This window comes from Marmota monax, unplaced genomic scaffold (genome assembly GCF_021218885.2).
Source record: "Marmota monax isolate L192 unplaced genomic scaffold, Marmota_monax_Labrador192_F-V1.1 WCK01_AAM20220418_F8-fsc00017, whole genome shotgun sequence".
Lineage (NCBI taxonomy): Eukaryota > Metazoa > Chordata > Mammalia > Rodentia > Sciuridae > Marmota > Marmota monax.
In genome coordinates, this window is record NW_026695241.1 from 17,234,793 (window position 1) to 17,257,351 (window position 22,559).

The 22,559-nt window shown below is 46.5% G+C and overlaps 1 protein-coding gene across 22 annotated transcripts in view; it reads right to left on the reverse strand.

Moving 5' to 3' along the window:
- Nrxn3 (neurexin 3) overlaps positions 1-22,559 on the reverse strand; it is a 1,577,562-nt gene that overhangs the window by 1,505,451 nt on the left and 49,552 nt on the right. For all 22 annotated transcript variants that reach the window (XR_009226397.1, XR_009226396.1, XM_058577846.1 and 19 more), the window contains exon 2: positions 5,810-7,188. Coding sequence is in view for 20 of the 22 variants with exons in the window: in XM_058577846.1 (XP_058433829.1) it covers positions 5,810-6,518 (709 nt within the window). In the remaining 2 variants the exon portion in view is untranslated. The remainder of the gene's footprint in view (positions 1-5,809; positions 7,189-22,559) is intronic.

Genomic DNA, 22,559 nt, shown 5'->3' on the forward strand with positions numbered 1-22,559 from the left:
TCTCCTTATCTCCTTAAGTAATAGTGTGTCCAGAGTGGTTAAGGGTTATAAATGCAAAGCAGTTAGTATTGAGCAAATGTTGATTATTAGCTGCTGCTGTTATTATTATCATTATCATGAATGAAGATACCAAAGCTTCAAAAACCTGCTGCAAAGACATGTAATCTGTGAGGTGGACAGATTATTTTCCTACCAGCAGCCATACTCTTGGCCACTATGTTAAATTTAGTACAAGTTCCAAATTTCTCTGCTGGTCAGTTTCTTCATCTGCAAAATGGGGCTAGTTCATGATACTGACCTCATGAGAGTCTTGTGAGGACAAGATGAGTCAAAACACAAGCCTGCACCAAGGTGTCAGGCACCTGGTGATAGTCAATAATAGTAATGGTGACAGTAATGTCATTGCTACTTTGTCCAAGGAAGGACACAGCCTTCAGAGCCCTGTCCCAAAGCCTCTCTCACTCCAGCTCATTTCTAGAGTCTCACTGCTATAATCCACTGCAGAGCCACTGAGTACAGGGCATAGGAGGAGTGAGGAAGGGCAGGCTAGTCCCACCCTCCAGCACAGCTCATGGCCCACTTCTTCTGCCTTGTGAAGGAGGGAGAGGACGCAGCTGATGGGCAGCTGCCCCAGGAACTGGAAACCATCTTTCCAGGGCAGCCTGCAAAGGGAGATAGGGGCCTTGAAAATAATTAGCCCCCAGTGCTGGGCCCGGGATAGCTCATTACCAAATGCAAATGTGAGTTCCCCCGCCACTCCAAGGCTCCTGGCAAAAAGCCTGCCTGACCCTCAACCTTCCTGAATCTGGACCAGAGCGGTACCCACTGCCCACCCCCTTTGCAGCTCACAGCTGGTGTGCAGTCATGGAAGAGGCTGTGCTCGCCCCACTGAAGGGAGAACAAGGAAAAAGGGTCTTATTTCTTTAAAGAAGGCAGAGATGTTATAGGAGGGGGGGAGATTAGAAAAATTGTTCTTCCCTCAGCAGTTAAAAGAGGGATAATTGGAGCAAGTGGCAGGCGGCTGTTCAGCATTTAGCATACAGCATACCCAGGAAATCTCACTTGGTAATCAGGAGGGGAGGAGGAAAAAGGAGCAATCAGACCCCTATTCAGGCTCCGTTTAGCGACAGCCCCTGCTGGCTGGCTGGGCTGGTGGAGAGCCGGGGCTGATCCCATCTATAGTCTGAATGCTAGGCTAGGCGGGGAGCAGGTCCCTCCTTTGTGTACGTTTTAAGACCTTACCTCTGTGCTACCTGCTCCATCCCAGGGAGAGGCATTCAGAAAGGAATTCTCCTTTCCCCTCTGATTACTCACCACTCCCCTGTGGTCCCCATCCATCCAAGGCCATTCATAGCTGACACAGATTAGGAACAATGCCATGTGACAATGTCAGCAGGGTGTGCAATGGGGAGAAGGAGGGGACACGACTGTTTTTACTCAAGTGCCCCCAACTGGTAACTCAACTGATATCTCTGGACCTCAGCAAATGCTCAGGGATAAGCAGTCTCTGCTGGGTATACGCCATCCCATCCTCATTCTGGCTTTGAGAGATGGGGGAAGAGTCACTCCATTCTCAAAAAAAGAAAAGTAGCTTAAGTTCATTTTGAAGGCCACACAGAGGCATGAAGACATCAAACAACCTCAGTAGGATGTCAGCTTCAGGTAGCAAGAGGGATGGGGGATGGTCACTAGTGGATATCTCACCATGGTGCCCTTGTAAAAGGCTCTGGTCCCTATGGACACCACCCTCCACTGTACCTCACCACAGGATCCCGACAACTGAAAACAATGGCTGAGACTCAAGACAAGCATTTTCTGGTCTGGGCAGCTACCCAAGTCAGGAGGAGAAGGCAGCAGACACAGAACCCACTTTGTCTTTGCCAGTGGAATAGGACATTTCACTAAATTTATCCCAAACTTTGGTCATACAAATGCTATGTGACACAGGTAGGCCTGTGTCATGAGGATCAGGAGCGGAGATGGACTCATGGAGACTTCTCCCTTTCCCTGGCTCTACTCTCTCCCTGCAACATCCTGACTCTGTGTTAAATGGACTCTTCAGGGAAACTGGTACTGAAATTTATATACCTTGGCAGTGAATCAATGCTTCACAACCATAAGGGTGTTGAGAAATTCAATACATGCACATTCATAACGAAGAATGTTTAAAAAAAATAATCGAATTCAAACTCAATTCAAGTTAATGGCAAACCCTTTCCCATGAAGAGGCTGTTCCCTGAAGGAGCTGAGGCTACCCCTTCTCCAGCCTGGAGGCTACCATTACAGGAATAAGCTAAACAAAAAGCCAGGTGAACATGCTGTGCTGTTGATTGACTATATTCCAAACCAGTTATGCATTATTTTTTAAAATCATTTTGACTTTTCTACACTTCAGTCCTCCAAGATCACTACTGGTTGCACACCAAAGTATTTATTTGTCAGGTAAAAATCTGGGACCTCTTCTCCGTCTATCCATCATATGCCATAATGTTCAGTGTTACTATTAATTGGGGTGGGAGCCTTGGAATGAAGATTTCTCAAGGAAGCTGTGCAGAATTCAGTGGGTGGCCAGGACTAATAGGTGTGCCCATTGCACACCTAATGAAAGGGAACATACTGCATCCTTTAGCTCTTACCCTGGGCCCAGATCTCCCACAGCAATATCTTGTGTCTTCCCAACAGGGAATCAGCATAGTCCAAAGCAGCACTACAGGAGATGGGTCTCTCTGTGCACTCTTCCTGGGGTGCATCATGGGGACATTTTGGAGCCATCAAGGCATGGAGAGCCAGACAGGCCACAGCAACATCCCAGGCATGTTACTAGCTAATGGACCATAAAGGGTGACTCCAACAGGTCCTGACCATGTCCGTGTGATGGGGCAAGAACCTCAGCCCTCCCTATTCTTGGAACTGCCAAAGCACCAAGCCATTAAAAAATCTTCCATGCCAGGTGCAAGCCCTCACACCATCAAATGGCAGGGTCCATCCCGCAAGTTGGGATGATCAGGTACTTGATACATAATATTCACCGCTGGGGATACATCCTCCGGTTTCAGTTCTCTGCCTTGTGCAATTTAAGGGGGACAGGGATGGCTACAATCTCATTTCCCATTGGAAAATGGGCAGGCATTTGTTTCGGCTATTTGTCTTGTTTTATGCAGAACTTCTTGACACTGAGCAGCTGCTACGATTTTGCCCTTAATATTTCACAGGTGAAATTTTTTGCTTCCTCTAAAAATTAACTATGTGTGGAGGCAGTGGGTATTTTCTAATCGCTGTGATGCGTTTTTGTGATTGATTAACTATTATGACAATTACTGGGATCATCGGACTCCAAGTTATCAACAGTAAATTCTGTTTCTTCCCCCACCACCCATCCCTGCCTCAACCTTTGTACGGTTCTGTTCCAGGCTGGCCAAATGTTACTGTTAAACAGTTTATTTATTCCATGTATGCATCAGGAGAACAAATAATTAATGTTGTGTGTTTGCCTTCAACAAATAAGAGTTATCAATCCATGGCCAAGATGTGATCTGAACCTTGTAGAAAGAACAATTATTAAAATACACATATTGCATTCAGCTATTTAACAATTACTGCATATGATCTCTTCTGAAGAAATTCCACTGGAGACTGGAAAACACACACATACAAAAATAAATAAGAGAGAAAAGGCAAATTGTATACATATACAGTATAGAGATTCTTTCTGCAGGAAAGTGCTGATCCAAACCTGCCCAGAGGAAATGAGTTCTTTTTAAACACAAAAAAATGCAATCAGGGATAATCAGCAAGTTAACAACACACTTGCAAACACCCTGGTCCCTAGAAAGGAAGAATGCCAGCTTCCAATGCACGTTCTGAGAACAAAACAGATCCTTTGGGCAAATGAGAAAACAAGTGATCATGTCAGCGTCTTCAGGCAGAACTTTTTCCAAAAACAAGAAGCTCTGGAACATTGGTCAGCTCCAGAAGGCACCTGCTTGTGAAAAGCATTTCAATGATCACATTCCCCAAGTTATTTTTGTGGATTGGGGTTCTCTCTACCCCTCTTGCCCACCTTTTCCCTGATGAGTTCAGTAAGGGTGAAGAGAAGCCCTAGAAGGACAATGTATCTGTCTGGCATCTTCCTCTTGGACAGCCCACCCATAGAAAGGGAGATATGATGCCCAACCCAGTAGTACAGGAAAGAAGTGAGCCTCAGGGAACATTCCAGCAACAACTCAGGCATGACCTCCAAATGCAGCTTCCAAGAAAACCTCCATGTGTCCCAGTATCCAGCATGTACCACCTGCAGAAGAAACTTTGATTTTTTTAAATATTTTTAAATAGCTACTGGTACCTAAAATTCATATCAATCATAACTTGCTTTAGGATTTGGGCTGTTTCCGAAATGTTTAAGAAACCCTTGTAAACATAATCTTACTCAAAAACCCCAGGGCGGAGGGGCCTTACCTGAATGAAGAGATCTTGAAAATTAGGAGCAAGTCACTCACCTGACCACATCCTCAACCTCCCTGTACCTTGTACCAGCTGGTTCTTACCCTTGATTGCATACTAGAGTCATGGGAAGATATAAAAGTATATAGATGCTTGGATTTCTACCCCTGGGAATCTAAGTGAGCCTAGGTAGAGCCTGGATGTTTTTAAATTCTCCCAGGTGATCCTAAAGTGCAACCAAGGTTGGGGACCACTGTCCTGCCCTAGAACATGCTGCCACCTCCATGAAGAGACCAGCATCGGATGGCAACACAAAACATCTCCAGGAGAATTCAAGGCTTAACTCAGGAAGGACAGGAGAAAGGCAAGTTCCTAGTCTCCCCAGACACATATCTGTCTGATCAGTTTCCACACACTTGGTCACCTTGATGGTCCCTCTTACCTAAATCTAAGTGGGTGGTGAGTCTAGGAATTTGTATTTTGAGCATTTGTCAAATTAAAGTCTGGGCCACTTCTCCCAGATCTGATTCCCAAAAGAATTTAGTGCACAAGGCAAGTGCAGCCTACCCTTGTGCAGCGTCGTCCCTCCTACTCCCTGGGAAGTGGTAGCTGAACTTGAAGGGTGCTCCAAACTATGCTGGAGAAGCTTGCAGGGCTTGGTTAAACAAGGATCCAGTCAATTTCAGTGCCTGTCCGCACTGTTCTTGGAATGTGGATAGGACAGGAAAGGGAACCACATCCAAAGTCCTCATGTGAAAAATCCTCATTATTAGAATAAGAAGGGAGAAAGGCTTCACAACCTTCTAGATACCCCCCCCACCCCACCCCCCACCCCCCCCCCGCAAGCTTGAGGGTGTGACAGAAGGGTTGGGTTTATAACAGGGCTGCCCAAGGACCCTGCAATCCATCTGCCCTCATTCTCTGCACAGGCATTCCTTATGCTGGGGGTCATAATCCCCAAGCACCCAAGTCTTAAAGGGTCATGAGGACAGAGACAACCACTTTGCCAATTTTTATCTAATTTCTTGTTTAGTGTTGATCCTGCTCAACCATGCTGCAGCAGAAGGAGCCAAGCTGCAGCAGAAGGAGCCAAGCTGGAGAGGACTCTTCAGTCTTCTCCATGTAGCCCTTTGAGTTGAGTACACAGCCTCTGGTTGAGTGGCCAGGATTCTCCTCCAGCTGAGATCTGATAGATTTTTCCATTGAGAGCAAGCAAAGGATTTCCTCTGCCTCCTCAGGGCCCAATTCTCTTTTAACAGGCAGCTTAAGATGCACTTGAACATAGAACTCACTTCTATCATGCACCTGGGCCCTCACTCACTCCAATGGGTGGATCTCTATCAAGAATGGAGAGGGGAGAGGACCTTACCTTCTGAGCACAGCGTGCCACCATAGCCAGTGGTAGAACAGTCACAGGTGGGGTGGCCGTCCAGGAGGAAGCAGATCCCTCCATTTTCACAGGGACGCTCACCACAGGGTCCCTCGGCTTCCATCTGGACACCCTGGCTCCCCAGAAGCCGAGGCTCCGAGTTGCCATATTTGAGATCCATGATTAATCCCTTGAAGCCGGGCATGGCCTGTACTCCATCAAGGGTCAGGGCAGAAGGCCGAATGTCAGCGGGGACTCCACCAAGGAACAAGTCACTGACCACATCCATGTACGGCCGCTGGGGCTGTAGCTCCCCAGACTGGCCCTCGCCATCCAGCACCAGCACGGTGCGCAGGCGATCGCGGCTCACCATGAGGAAGTGCCAGCTGCTGTCGTTCACCTGCTTGTTGGACAGCACGGCAGTCTCAGCGCAGTCCATGCTAAAGCGGAGCTGAACGCGGCCATCCACCAGGGAGAGGCAGAGGAAGTCACAGACGCCACCATCGTCCAGGTAGAGGAGCAGCCCCGTGGAGACGTTGGTCTTGAACTGGAAGCTCAGATCACTGCGCGTGCTGGCGTCCCAGCGGAGGTAGCGGGCCCACTGGTTGGGGAGGCCCATGAACTCCAGGCCCAAGCAGAGCCCCAGCAGGGACCCCAGCAGGATGCTGGCCTTGAGGGTGAAGAAAACTGAGTGGAGGGTGAAGCTCATCCTGGCTGTGGGCACAGATCCCTGAGGAGCACAGGCCAGGAACAGGGGAAGGATCTCCCTTTGGTGGTGGAAGGGAGAGAGGCAGACAAGACAGAGGAGTGGGAAGAGAGAACACACAGGAGGAAGGAGGCACACACACAAATATCAAGAGGGAGAAGCAGGAGGAAAGAGAACAAGACGGTCCCAGATGGGCACGAGCAAGAAATCCAGTAAAGAGGCAGGAAAATAGACAGGAGAGAATGGCACTGGGTGGGAAGGTGAGGACGAGTGTCTTTCTCCAAGACAAGATCTCAGCTATCCATGTGGATCCGGAGGCCTTGATTTGAGGAGGAGAAGGCGCGGTGCAGGAGGAAGCCTTCAGCAACGAGATCCTCCCAATGGACCCCCGAAAGCCCCAGCCAGGGAGGCCGGGGACAGGGCTGAGGTCAGCGGTGCCGTGATGGAGGAGGAGCAGGCAGCAAGGTGAGCTGGGCGAAAGGTAGAAATGCCAAGGGCAGTCCTGAGGGTCTACCTCCTCAGCAGTGGCGGGCCGCAGGAAGGGAAGCAGAGAGAAGCTGAGTGCTCAGGAAGAGCCGGGCCCAGCGCAGGGCGCAAGCAGACTCAGGCGACATGGTGCCAGCCAGGGGCAGGCCTGCCCATAACCCACCTCCCAGGACTCCGGAGAAAAGACCTATGGAAGAAGGGGAGGGGGAGAAGAGAGAAGGAGAGGAAAGTTAGGACATGTGTTGTCGGAAAAGACTGCATCCTATTTCCCAGCTGAGTGAGGGCCAGAAGACAGGGACTCCTGTATCAAGGAGGGCCTGGGTCTTCCCCAGCCCCAGCAGGACCCCAGCCCCACTCAGAAGGATCACTAGGCTGCAAAAGTAGTATTAAACCCCAAAGCCATATCAGCACATTTTATAATATTCATACCACAGAGTCACATAGCCAAAATTTATCCCTAAGTGCTAACATTTCACACACTCAAATACACATAATTTTCACTTATCCACCTATTAAAATACATCATTTTTTAAAGATTTTTTTTTACTTTTTCAATTTGACAATCCACTGCTTGGGTGGGCCTAAGATAGATTCCTGCCCTTAAATTTTTGAAAGAAGTATTTCAAAAAATCAGTGCCCATGAATTAGAAGGTGAGCAGTAAGTATGACAAGCCTCATCTGTTTCTAAATATTAGAAAAGCTCTTACAGGGGAAAAAATGTGCTTTGAGGTTAAATAATGTAAAAGGCAGAGTTTAATTTCTAGTTCCTGTAGTGTAGAACTTTGAGAAAATGTCTTATCTCAGATTCTATTTTTCACATTTGAAAGTGGAGAAGATTACAGCCTCTTTTCATGATTGAAGGGAGGATTACATGAGGAGATATGGGAAGATCTTAGCAAAAGATTTTATGCATAGTAGGTGATCAGTAAATGCTAGGCTTCCTTTTTTAATTTCTGGAATGGCAAGGGGTAGAAAGAAGGTTGTTAGTGCATATCTGAGTAGGTGGGTGTGTGTATGTCAGTGGAGAGAGGGTACCACATGAAAACACAATACTTTAAGAAATTATGAAAACTGGAGAATGGGTAACAACTGAATAGTCAAGAAATGCACAGACCTAGAGTATGTGATGTGTAGGATACAAGGATTAGAAACGCACCAGTACTCAGATGCATTAGTGACTTGGTTTCTGAGGGCAGACACTGGCCCATCAAGCAGAAGTAGAGAGTTTTCTGTTCAGATACAGCAGTGTGTATAATTTCCAAGTTATTACTTGGCATGCTTGATAATTCACCCTGGTCCCCAGCAGTGTTTCATAATGATAACACCAACAAAGCTGGTATTTGCCCATGCTTTGAAGAGGAAGATTCTGTCCCTTCCCCAGGAACAAACCAACCCCATCAACAAAAGCTGGTTAAATCCATCATAAGGAAAGCCTTGGTTTTGTAGACTGGTTTATCCATGCAGTGTACCTGTGTCACAAGCATCTCTGGTGGCATAGGGATACTTAACTGGAACATGAACACAGGAGCATGCTGGTGCCAACCCCTATGGGCTTATGAAATCCCACTTCTAAGAATTCAGAAAAGTTTGCGGGTTCATATCACTTTGGTAACATGAGATCAACTACTTAGGGGGATTTACACCATGGAAATAGGCAAACACCACAAACCGCAGTCTGTAAGAAGGTGAGGTATAAGGAAAGACCTGAAAGAGGGCATGGGAATTAACCATGTGAATATCTAGGAAGAATGTTCCAGAAGTCATAGCCAGTCCAAAAGTTGAATCTGCAGGAGGCTGGTGCTATTGGAGTGGAGTGAGTGGAAGGCAGGTTCACAGGGAAAGATCAGGAGAGATGAAATCTCTAAGCATGGGATCATTGTGTTAGGCAAGGTATGCCAACCAAGTCAAAGGAGGAACTCTCTCCAATTGTTCACAGAGCTCCAGTTCATTCCAGGCACTACTGCAGAATAATACACCATTCTCACCCTTAGGGTGTCACAAAGTATATTATACTGTATCTATAATATACTGGAGGGAGACCAGTATATTTATAGATACACTAAAGCCCAGCTCTGGAACCAGACAGCTTGGTGGAGGGCTGTCTGGGGGAAGCAACTGCCTCACCAGGGGCTTGCCACAGGGGCTTGTCATGAACAGTAAAACAGAAGCTAACCAGCAACCCTGAGGCCTCCACATGACCCCACTATACACAAGCACAGCAATCCTGAATCCCCATAACCTCAAAGAACAAACCAGTACCTACTCAGTGGTCTGGGGAAACCCATAAATTTAAAACCATACTCTGCCCAGGAACACTCCCCCATGGAAGAGGGTCATGGGAATTTACCCAGCCAGCTTTGGGGGTGGCCACTCAATCCTGCCCAGGTGAACTTCCCCCTCAGACTCTCTCCCTTCCTCTCCAGCGCAGACCAACCTTGGAGACACAAGTGTTCCCCCAACCTGCAACAGGAGGAATCAAAAAGGCTGACAGGAAAATTAAGCTCTCCTGCCCACAGATGACGGTGGATCTGTTTTCAAGAATGGGAGAATCAGAACTGGTCTAGCTAGACTTGACACCCTATGGTCTATCCACATTGTCCCCCACCCCCCAAACTTTGAATTTCTTTCTTGGATTGTGGGTATTTCCACAGCTTCTGGGAAACTGCCAATATGGCCAAAAGGTAGAGATGATCCTACATTAACTATCACAGGTCTCCAGCCAACATCCCCAACAGTCATTCTTCAGCCTTCTTTAGCCATCCAGTGGGGCATGCCAGGCTCAAGAAATGGGACACTGGGAGCCAGAGATCCTTCTTCACCCTTTCAGCCAACTTCCACCCTCTCTTGAGCCACAGAAGGGCGCAAGAAGTCATGGGTGCAAGTGGTTTGCCCCAGAGCCCCCACAGAGGGCCCCCGACTGGTGCAGAAACTCAAAACACTTATCTGTTGTGTGGGAATCGAGCAAGAGAGGGAAAGTGAGTGACATTATCTAATTGCCAACTAATTTACATAATTATGGATCAGTACACTCTTTATGTGGGGTGAACATCTTTGCAAATGTCTCACAATCCGGCTGCTCAGGAGGCAGGGGGGGGCTCACACAACTCTGACATGTGGGCCATTTGCCACCAGGATGGCTCAGAAGATCTGGCTGCCATTTGCCCTCCCCAGCCCCTCCTTCCAGTTTCTTTTCTCCCTTTTCCAACTGCCATGGAGTTTTAGCTGAGTGTCACATAGACTCAAGAGCGAGTCAGGGCTGTATCTAGAGCCAGGAATGGCTGGGAAGGCATGGGCTTGCCAGTTTTCCCTCTAGAATCTTCTTGTGGGCTTCCCTCTTCTGCCCTCCAGCAGGACTGAAAAAGCCCTCTAATGACTCTATTGGTTTTGCCACCCTTCATCCCATTTGGCAGGTAAATGGTAACCTCAGTCTGTGTCACTCAGGTGAGGTCACCCCAATCACGGGTGACATGACCCAGTTTAGCCAACGAGAACACCCCACTCTCCTGGTCACAGTGATTTGTCTGGAGATAGATTAGATTTGACCCAAACTGAATCAAATTGGGACTTTTACTGGAATTATTGGGAGAAGGGCCTTCTTTCTTTGTATCATGTCGTCATATTATGAGAGGAAAGTCCGGACTTGATGACAAGCACAACAGCTATTATAGGAGAAGATCTAGTCTAGGAATGAAGACAACAAAGAAGAAATAAGAGCCTAGAGATGGCTAGAGAGAGATTCCTAGAGGTCCTAACACTTAGATCCAGCCACGACAGAAGCCCAGTGAATTCTAAGACTTTCTTTACCTGAGCCAAACTTCATTTGTTTAAAAAATTTGTTCTAATTAGTCACACATGACCAAAACTCTTGATTTTTAAGCAAATTTGAGTTGGGTTTTGAGCAAGAATCCTGACTGATGTACTCCTAATGTTGGACCATCAAATGTATTGTCACTGAGAAGTCAACAAAAACTTTCATCACCTAGGGCCCCATCCATATCTGGAAGAACTCTCTGAAACCTGAGATTCATGTCCTGCCCACCCAATTACCAAAGCTTGATGTACCCACTTGTCCCCATACTTGGGCAAAGACATAGGATATGAGCATCTCTCTCTCTCTCTCTCTCTCTCTCTCTCTCTCTCTGTGTGTGTGTGTGTGTGTGTGTGTGTGTCTTCGAAGTGGATGGAGGCTTGCTCTTATATGACAGCCTCAGAAATTTGCTCCTTCTCCCAATCTACACCCCTCCTGACACCACACCACACTCAGTTCTACCTTAGTACATCTGCCAAGGTGCAACCAGAGCCAGTAAGGGAGGTCAAGGCATGAGCTCTCCCAAGATTGAAATGAGTTCAGGGAGGTGAGGAATTCTGTGGGCTTTGGACAGACTCCCATTACTGTAAGTATTTAACTCTGGGCTATTGAGTTTTTATTTGTTCCTCCAAAAAGGGAGGGGGAATGATCATATCTATCTTTTAGGGGAATTTTGAACTTTATTAAATGTAAGGAGGTACAGAGGTACAACCTCTTGGGAATACTGCATTGGCAGGATCCATTAAAGATGGACATTTTTGTCCCCTGACTTCATAACTGCCCTCCTAGGTACATGCCAACAGAGATACCTCCCTATGTCCAACCAGAGACATGGTGAGAATATTCACAGCAACACTGTCCATAATAGCCAACACCTACACTGTCACCTGCAGTAAAATGGATCCATAAATTGTAGTATATTCATGTAAACTATTGCACAAGTCTAAGAAGGAGTGGCCTTCATCTGCAGATAGAGCATGCATGAAGCTCACAAGCATAATGTGGAGCAAAAGGTACAGAAGAGCACATACTGTATGTGTTCCACTTATAAAGCATGAAAGAGGCACAATTATTTATTCTATGCTGTTAAGTGTCAGAACTAGGTTACTGACAGGAAGAGGGCAAAGGAGGTAAAGGAATTCTGTCTCGTGATCCAGGTGACAGTGCACAGACCCACTCACTGAGCTGCACACATGTGACATATGTACTTCTGTATCTGTATATTTCTATAAAGCACATCTCACATACTTCCTCACAGGACATGTCAATCTATTGTTTTTATTATGTCACCTGAAGAAGAGTTCTAAAGATACTTGTTGCTGGTTTCTGTTTGGAGACTGGAACTCCCTACTACAGGTCCCCACATCAAAATCACTGTAAGGAGATGGACCAAAGGAGAGAGGCATACTCTTCCAGGTGTGCGATGGCTGGGATAATAGGTTAACTCCACAGTCTAACTGCCACCCTCCCTTGAGCCACAGAAGAACACAAGAAGCCATGGGTGCAGGTAGTTTTCCCCGGAGCCCTCATGGAGGACCCTAGCTGGTTCATGAGCAGACGTCCACCAGATTTTGCAACATGAGGTGCACCCTGCTCTCTTCCCAGTCTACTCCACACACCAGCTCTCTCTTTCACAATCGGGTCATGGATAAAACATCACCCCTCTTTCCAGCTCTGCTCCTTCCCCCTGTATTCTGCTGAGCGGCTCCTAGAATCAGCCTCCAAGTTAACCCCATCCCAGGAGCACCTTCCCCCTCCCTTCAGGAAGGAGAGGGGAACAGAGCCCGAGGACCTTAAGTCACTCTGTCAAATGGGCATGTAGAGAAGGGCACCTATTTATATTGCTATATAAATAGGTGGGGACAGAGATGGGGAGAGAAAGGAAGAGGCATTTTTATCTAGCCTTGAACTTGAACACACTTTGGATAAAAAGTAAATTCCCCATAAGAACTAAGTCGTGGCCATGTCCGACTCACTCACACTCCTTTTCTGTCAAACAGAATACTAATCTAATACGGCAAGGGAAACAGGAGTTATATGTGGACTTTAGCCAATATTTTGGAAAATTTTTTCATGATATGAGGAACATGAGGTAGAAAGCACCAAAAAGACTTATTATCGGCTAAGGAATGGTAATCAAAGGAATTGGACCCACAGAGGCTCTGACAGGAGGTCCAGTCCTGTCCGGGGCCTCACTTTCATCAAGAGCTTGGATGAAGACAGGGAGAACCACGGGTCTCAGTGGATGAGCTGACACTGAGAGCTGGTGAGAGTCTGGGCCACGGCACAGGGGCCCCTGGAGATCATGGTAGACTTCAACTACAGTCTGTGTCTAAAAGACACAAGGTGATAAAGATGAATGGAAAGTTAACTCAATCCTCCAATGTAACCTCCCCCCAAGGATGGAAGGTACGATTTGTGAGTATGTAGTAAATAGATTGAGAAGTTAATAGTATGTCTCTCTCTCCCTCTCTCTCTCTCTCTCTCTCTCTCTCTCTCTCTCTCTCTCTCTCTCTCTCACACACACACACACACACACACAATTTGTGTGTTTGTGTGTCGTATGGCTGCCAGATAATCAAATGAAACCTTAGACTTCATTAACTGAAATGTAACTTAGGACAAAGGAGATGATCATCTAGGTGGATCTGATGTGCCTGTCACTAGATTTTTATTCTAAGCATCACTATGAGAGGTGTAGATAAGCCAGCGGGCAGTGAATGGAAAAGAAGTTCCTTCATTATCTTTTTTTAACCATGGAACACTTGTGTCCTAGATATAAAGATAAATAAAAAATAGCTCAAATCCTGCAAGGCACTTACATGCTAATCAAGAAGAAAGACATGGGTCTAAATAATGAAAAGAGATGGGCCAAAGGTGAGAGGCATACTCTGCCGAGTGTGGGCTGGCTGTGGCAATTGGCTATCTCCAGGGTCCAAAGTAGAACACTGGCATAGGGGGAGCCTCCCTTCCGAGAGGTCTGGAACTGGATGTCCTGGATTCAAAACCCAGACCCATTGCTACCTGTGTGACTTTGAGCAAGTCACTTACCCTCTCGTGCCTCCCTTGTTTTACCCATAACATGAGAGGATAACAGTGAGTGATAATAATGAAGCAGTTAATACAAGCTAAAGTCCACAGTGCTCAGCACAGAAGTAATCCTTAGCCATAGCCACTTGGGTGATTAACTATTGTCCTTAAAGCTTCTGTTTCAGCATGGCAAATGTCGCCATCTCACGTGGCCTGCTCAGGGAGGGAAATCTAGAGAGATGTGCTTCCTTTACCCCAGTGTCGCAGGCAATGTTACAAGTCATGCCTGAGTCTCTTTGTATGAGAAAACTTTGAAGATACCAAAGTTTGGGGCTTGCAAAGGCAAATCATAGCAGTCATCTGAGCAGTTATCTTCCAAAGTTTGGAGATAGACACCAGGGGTTCTCTACTGTCCTCAGGCTATCTAGTAGAAGTACTCCCTCTACTCTCCTAGAAGGATCAGCTAGGTCCTAATCTTATAGGGAGACAGCCTCTGGATGAACTGAGTCTCCCAGGCCCAGAAGAGGCAAGATATCTTGGGGTCCTGTGTTCAGTACTAAATGGGCCCATGCATGGGCATAGTAGACCCGAGAGGAACAAGAGATGACCCGGGCTGGTGTGGCCAGCCAGAAATTCCCAGGGAGTGGACGCTTGCACAGAAACCTGCAAGAGAGCAAGACAAAGACAGCTGAAAAGTCTGGTATAGGGCAGAGGCACTGTACTGGGAGTGAGAGCCAGGCTTCTACTATGGGCCAAATAAATAACCATTGTGTAGAAAGCTCTGTGATCTAAGAATTCTTCTCCTATAAAGTATGGAGAAATAGAAAATCCTTCCAGTATGTTGTGAACATCAAAGACTTCACAAAGTAATCGAATGACCGCATGTTCTTACCATGCTTTATGCAACCTTCCCGGGTTCATGCCACAAGCAGCCTATGACCTTCATCTCCACCTACCACCTCTACTCTATCCCCAGGTTATCTAATGGGCAAAACCCAACAGCAACAGACTCTCCCCCTGCCACTCACAGAAGGTGTACCTCACGAGGTGCCAACAGGCTCCCCAGCATCGCAGGTGCAGCCAGGAACCCCAGAAGCTATGGTCACTCAACATCCATCCTCCTCCCTTCTCCCGTCCCCTCCTCTGCCTGCCAGCGGGCCTCCCCAGCCCGGAGTTCCCAGCCACGGGTTGGGAAGCCATCTGGCTGCTGGGAGAGTTAATAATTTATAATGAAGATAATCACCCTTCAAGATCCTCGCCTCCTGGGACCATTAAAAAAGATTCAATTGAGAGTCAGTGAGTTCTTTACATGAGGGAACTGGGCAGGGATGGGGAGGGGGGTTGGAGGAGAGAGAAAAAATGGGGAGGAAAAAGGGGGGGCAGATCAGGTAAGTGGTTAGCCGCTCTTCCCCTCATAGAGGGTTGGGGGAGAGCAAAATTATTTAGCCCTAGAAGACAATCTTACCCAGCTTGCACGGCACCAGCCCAGCAAGAGTGCAATTTATGGGTCTTTTCTCCTCGCCAACTCTCTCTACACAAAGAGAAGGGGGGAAAAATCAAACACATGCAAGAGGGGAAAGAGATGCAGACAAGAGAAAATAAGCCGCCTGGCAATTACGTCTGGGGCTGCTGCGAGGGCTCTCCGCGTTCTCTTTCCAGGACACAGTAAAGCTCCCACTGTGCTAATTATTCCCATTACTTGACAAATTCTCCATTAACAAAGCAAGAAGAGCAGAGCTGGCATGGGGAGAGCAGAGCGGACTGGCAGAGGCTTTGGACACACTGGAGCTGAGCTGTGGCCCCAAACCACAGAGCCCCCAGCTTCACTCCGAGGCACTCCTGGCCCTGCCCTGCAAGGCGTGCCTTGGAGGTATGAGGTGCAGACCCTGCTACCTGCTGGGCAGTGCAAGGGCTAAGGGTGGGGTGCACCCAAAGCAGGAATCAGGGCAGGAGCATGCCCATAAATGCTACCTCACTGCTAAAGTGAGGATCTTCAACACCTATGTGCTTCCCAAGATGTATATGAAGCTACTACCAGAGGGGTGCCCTCCACAGGAAGGTCCCAGGAACTGTCCTCGTTAGGCCTGGGAGGACCAAACAATCTCCCCCAAATTTAGAGCCAAGAGGCTGCCCCAAGACCTCTGACAATGCCCAGGCGAGCTGAGTCCTTCAGGCCTGAAGAAAAAATTTAATAAACTGGAAATTATACTTTGGATGGACGGATGGAGGGCAGAACTAAGTCTGTCTCAGAGTCCATGCCAGGCCTCTTGGTCCATCTTCCATCTCTCCTGCTCCACCTTCAGACTCCCCAGGGTTTCCTGACACTTGGACAGGACATTCCAGGTTTGACACCATACAACACAAGAACTCACAGGGAAGGCTTCAGCTACACTCTGATTAGTTCATTACCCCAGTGTTTTTGTGTTTGGTTTTTTCCTCCTGGACTATTATCAGCCTCCTCGCATCTTCCTTTGCCCCTTACAGAATATTTTCTACATCAGTCAGAATGACCTTTTAAAATGGAAGTCACCGATCCCTTATTCAAAAAAATCACCAGTGATTTTCAACATGCTCAGAATGAAACCCAAAGTCCTCCGTGCACTCTTGATGACACCTAGCCACCTCTCCAGTCTCATCTCCTACCTCTCTTCCCCTTATCGTGATGCCCCAGACATGCCACCTCCCTGGTGTTCCAGGACTCACCAAGTGCAGTCCAACCTCAGAGCCTTCACGTGTGCTATTCCCACAGCCTGCGATGCCCTTCCCCAAACCTTCTCACTGCCCACTCCCTCTCCGCCAGGTTCCCAACCAGCATCTCCTCTATGGAAAGTAGCTTGGGGCACCAGTTAGCAGTCTCCAGCCTCCTCTCCTTCCATAACTTGGGGGGGAAGCTGTGCCCTCCCCACTTCCCCATCCTCTCCACTGCCTAGGAACTGAGAAGAGGAGATGCAGGGACTTCCACCAAATAGCCAGGTCACAGCTCTGCCCTTTGCCCTGGAAGTCAGGACCTGAGAGAGGGGATCAGAAGAAAGGGATCTACATTGGAAGAGTGAATTGGTCAGATGAACCCAACACCCCTGTTAGGAGCTAGGGAAGGCACAAATACCTCGCCTACTGCCAACACCCCCAGCCCTGCTGACCATCCCCCACTGCCAACCCCTCCCAGCATACATTGGTACCAACTCTTAGGCTTTGTCTACATGAAAACAAAAGCGTGTGAGACCTAAAGAAAAGAAGATGGTGGTAAGGAAAAGACACAACCAGGGGGCACTGCTGAGAAGCTCCCAGACCAGGGCACATGTGAGTTACTTGCAGAAGATGGAGAAGATGCTCTCGGGCACTGAGTCAGTCAGAGATGAACACTGGACTAGAGGGGAAGTAGTGCAAGTCCAAATGACTGCAGAGAGAATTCTGGCTCACACCACAGACAGTTCTAGAACTCCATCCCCAAGAGCATAAGTGGGCACAGCTGCTCCTTCCGAAAGATAAGTATAAAACCTGAAGAAGACAGTGACAATCACCTGACCAATGCTGTCCCTCTAGAGATGAAGAAGAAGGCCCAGGGACAGTCAGTGTCCAAGAACAAACAAGTGGACAGTGAAGGAAGTAGCACTAGATAGAGCCTAGGTATGGAGAACCCCTAACCTCTTAGAACAGGGTTCTTCCTTAAGCTACTGAGACCTTTAGTTTTCAAACTCTGACCCCCCGCCCCCCGCCATAAGATGGTTAAAAGCAGAGCTGGTCTGAAGAAGTGGGAGATTGAATCTTGCCTCTTAACCTCCACCCTAACTACCACAATGAGACTTTATAGTACAAAATTCTAGTGCCCCAAGAGCATTGTTTGTTTTTCTTAGAGCTTTACACATAATAGTTGGGTTGATCCCAACAAATTCACCCATGCATGGACTTCGATTTCAGTTCATGATCCTCCTATTCCCTCTGATCCACCCTTCCCCCTTCTCCTTCCATCTACTCTACTAGACTTCCTTTCACTCACCTGTTATTTTGTATTTGACTGATTATTTATTTTTATTTTCCTTTATTTTACTCTAGCTTCCACATAGGAGAAAAAACATTCAACCTTTGAGTTTCTGAGTGTGGATCACTTCAAGTTATTCATTTCCAAGTTATTCATTTCCATACATTTCATGTTATACATTTCCATCCATTTAAAGGCAAATGACATAATTTCATTCTTTTTAATGGCTGAGTAGAACTCCAGTGTTGTGTGTGTGTGTGTGTGTGTGTGTGCATCCCAATCTCTTAATCTATTTATTTACTGACAGGCATCTGGGTTGATTCCATAATTTAGTTATTGTGAGCTGTGCTGCTATAAACATTGATGTGGCTATGTTGCTGTAGTATGCCAATTTTATATCTTTTGGGACAATATCCAGGAGTGCTGTAGCTAGGTCATGGTGGTTCCATTCCTAGTTTTTGGAGGAATCTCCATACTGTTTTCCAGAGTGGTTGCACTAGTCTGCAGTCCCACCAACCATGCACAAGTGAAGAACATAGTTTCAAAACCACTGCATCACACCAACCTCAAAATTTAGAGGCTATCCCTTAAATCTCCTAAAAGGAACTGTCATATACACAAAACTTTCTTGATAGACTTGTCTTTTCACTCATACTAGCTTGGGATGAAGTCTTACAAGGTCTATATCCTTCACAGTCTATTTGAGGGGCCCACTCCATGCGTTTACTACCCTCTCCAAGAATGGGGCTACCCATTCTGTATCTAACACTTCTTTCCAGTACATTCAAGGGCCCCTGCATCCTCCCATGGTTCTAGTATCTGGGATTCAGTTAAGAGCTAGACTTTAGAGTCCTACAAAACTGGATTCTTATCCCAGAACTCCACTGCTTACCTGCATAAATGCTGACAACAGAAGTAATGCACCCCATAATGACCTTTTGGTCAACCACAGTCCCCACACTTGACACTGGTCTCATAAGATTATGTTGTTTAGTGACATCACAGCTGTATTAGTCTGTGTGAGTACTCTATGATGTTCCCACAATAATAAACTAGCCTCACCGTGTCTCATAGTGTATCCCCATCATCAAGCACCACATGGCTGACCTCAGTGTTCTCATCTGTAAAATGGGAGAGGTCAAGGGGGCATATGAAGAGTCAGGGTCCAAAAAAAATGCAAATGAGGTTTACAGCATAGAGTCAGGCCCAGGCCTCTAATAAGTGTTCAATAAATATTAGCCATGACTATCATCACTACTACTTCTCTGTTCCCCTCATTCACACTATGATTTTAGAGACTTCTCCCATAATGTGGAGCAGTTTAATGGTATCCGGGTCCACATTCTTCACCTGTCCTCATCTCCATACCCTTTGCCATTTACGATTACCATGCCCAGCCTCTAACACCAAGCTCCTGCGACTTGCTTTGGCTGAATAGGAGGTGAGCAGTGACAGCAGACACTGAAAGTACATTCATGTGTTCTGCTGGCTCACCAGTGATCCCTTGCCACACTATCGTGCCCAAGTCTGCTTCCTTGAGGACAAGACACAGAAAAAAACTGAGTGGTTCTACTCATCTTGGCCGAAGCAAAGACAATGATGTTCTAAGAACTCCAATCTTGGGGCAGCTAAGGAAAGAAATGCAAGTCCTGAGCTCCGAATTTACTAGGAGCACTTAACGGAGTGAATCAGGAAGGTGGCACATCCAAGCTGTGAACCCCATGACGTGGCTCCACCTCATCTGCCCCAGCGTGTCCGCCTCTTCTGAAGGACATCACCACAGGGAACCAAAGCAGCAGGGCCCCGAGAGAGCCCTGGGCTAGGTGGCATGCTGAGTCACCAAGCCAACCGCCTGCTGTGGAAAACACACGGCATGAAGAAACCTTCAAAAGAAACATGTGGGGAGCAATAGGTACTAAGTACACAGCAGAGACCTCACGGCCTCATTGAAAAACAGTGGGCAGGACGGGTGTGGAGTTCTTTAGCATTTACCAAACACTCTCTCATCTAACCTCATAGCAAGTAAGGTGCTGATTTTTTTTTCTACTTCCTTTACCTACCAAGAAGCTGAAGCTGAGTTAGAACATGGCTTGTTCAGGGTCACACGACCAGAAAGTGATGTCATTGAATCTTAAAGTGGAGCGTTTGAACAAGAAGTCCCACGTTTCTACTTCTGTATCACACTCATTAGCATATCAGTTCGGGGGATGTATTAGAAAAGGCAGGTAAATACATAGATCTTCTCTCCATATGTCCACAGCTCCCTTCACTAATCCATCATGGTACCTTAACATGAGCCCTAATAGAGACTCAGAATCCTTCCCAACCCAACAGTTTAGGCAGTTCCACAGACACGCTATGAATTGCAGACAGCATATGAGACTAAATCTAGGGACTCTTCCTGCAGTAATGAAATACACAACATCAAGTCTCGGCATCTCCTCATCTGGGCTGCTAATCCAGAATTGCAATAATTCAAAGGCAATTTTCATTATCCTCAAAAGAGAGAAAATTCCAATTACATCTTTCTCTACAAAGTTTTAGGTTTTACTTAACATTAAAAATATTTTTTTTATTTTTTAAAATTAAAAAAAATCAGTATCTTTTTAAATCCAATCTCAAAAAGTAAATGGTTCTATTAGCATGGCTTCAATTTTGGTCCTCCCAGGATAATTCTGGAATGTTTATGGTCCTTTGTTTATGACACATTATTATACAATCAGGACTAATACAACCTGTAATTTTGTATTAATTTCCCCCACTTTACTTATTAGTACCTATTTATATCTTAGCTTTAAAAATGTGCTAAGCTTGAAAGGTAACCAAACTACATTTATTTTTTGAAATACCCAATAACTCCATGTCCCTGCTAAACCAGGCTGGGTGTCTGTTATTCCAGATCGGATATGTCTTTTATGTACATAGAAAGGTGAGTGCCTAAGAGAAAAGAGAAGAGGAAGCTAAGAGGTCACCATCTCCACTTCATTCAAAACAACTCAGACATATTCATTCATTCAGCAAACCTCCAGTAACTACCTGCTATTCACCAGACACCCCATAAGGTCCCAGAGTCCCAAAGGTCCCAGTCAGAGCCTCATAAGTAAGAGAAACAGACACGTGAGCAACAAGCAGAATGGGGCTCAATGGGCACTTAAAGAATAAACAGCTTTTCTAGACTGGGCCATAGGGGAGGTTTCTTAACAGAGCCAAAGTCAAGAATAAAAACAGAGAGATATGAGAGATCACCAGGCAGGTGCTTAGGAAGCCACCAGAACTGTTCTCTGCCTGGATTGTAAGGCGGGTGGGAGGGAAGAGTAGAGGAAAGGGTCAAGTTGAAAGTCATGGTTCTGGGGCCAAGCTGAGGGCAACTTGAAGAGACATTCAGAGATATCAAGCAGAGGGAACAATGGGACAAAATCTGTGTTTTAGATGGTTTGGGACCTGCTTTAGAAAGGAATGCATCAGGACACAGAGAGACCAATTAGGAGTCCATGACTCTTATCCAGGGGAGATGCAAGAGAGGCCTATACCGAATCCCTACTCCCAGTTCTTAACTGCCCGTGGTCACTCACCATGGCCCTCAATAGCCAGGTTGACCTAATACCTGAGGCCACATTTTATCCAGGTAGATAATCTAAAAGATGGGGAGAAAGCAGCTAATTTCCCCCTTTCCTAGACTTAAGGCTTGTCCTGGGACCTGTATGTTTCTTAGAAATCCTGATCCTGTCCTGTGTCAGCATGACCACACTCCTAGAAAACTTAGTCTTCTGGTCCCCCAGTCTCCAGGCAGACAATTATCCCAGATGCCTCAAGTTCTCCCTGGAATGCAGAGTGCTCTAGGGACAGTGGAACACAGGGAAAGCCTAGCAGGTATAACCCAGTCTTGGGATATGGATGTTGGACCCATTTCCAACATCACAAGGGCCAAGGATAGCCAGCTGTCAGAACCCATTGGGTGCTCCAAAAAGCAGCCATCCTGTCCCAAGCATAGAACATTTTTTAAAACACAGTTACAGTTGATACAAGTACATCTGGGAAGGTGGAATGGAGATGACCTTCCATCAAATTTCTATAAGGATTGGTCCACCAGAGTCTAAACCCACATTTTCCTGTAGAAAACCAGTCCCACAAGATGCTCTTGAAAGAGAGAGAGAGAGAAAAATACAGTCAAATAGGTTTCAGAAACATCTGCTTTCCCTCCTTTAGAGCTCACAGTGAACAATAGAACTTTGAATGCACCAAGAAGCCTTGTAGGAACAGAACCTGAATGAATCTGTTTCAGCAGCCCCCTTTTGCAGGTGGATAAACTGAGGCTTGAAATATTCTAATATGGCTCTCTATGGTGAGTTACTGTTCCCAAAGCTGCAAGTGAAGATAAGCAACCATCTGGCAAGGACTATGTCTCATTCTCTATGAATGCCTAGTCATTCTGCTTAAAATTCAAGAGGTCCCTAAATATTTGTTGAGTGACGTTACCAAAAGAAATCTTGGAGCTTTAGGTAGAGACGGGTACATCAGCTATTGAATTTTCTGTCATTCATGCATTCATTAATCTGCCCAAACACATTCACTGAACACCTATTATATGATCTAAGAGAGATGCTACCACTGAGGATAGATCCATGGTTAAGGCAAGCCAGGATTTACCTCAACGAGCCCAGAGCCTAGAGGACAGGGTTGGTCAAGCACATGCAAAGGTAGTCAGAGGCTCTGCAAGAGATGAAATAAAGGTTTGAAGTGT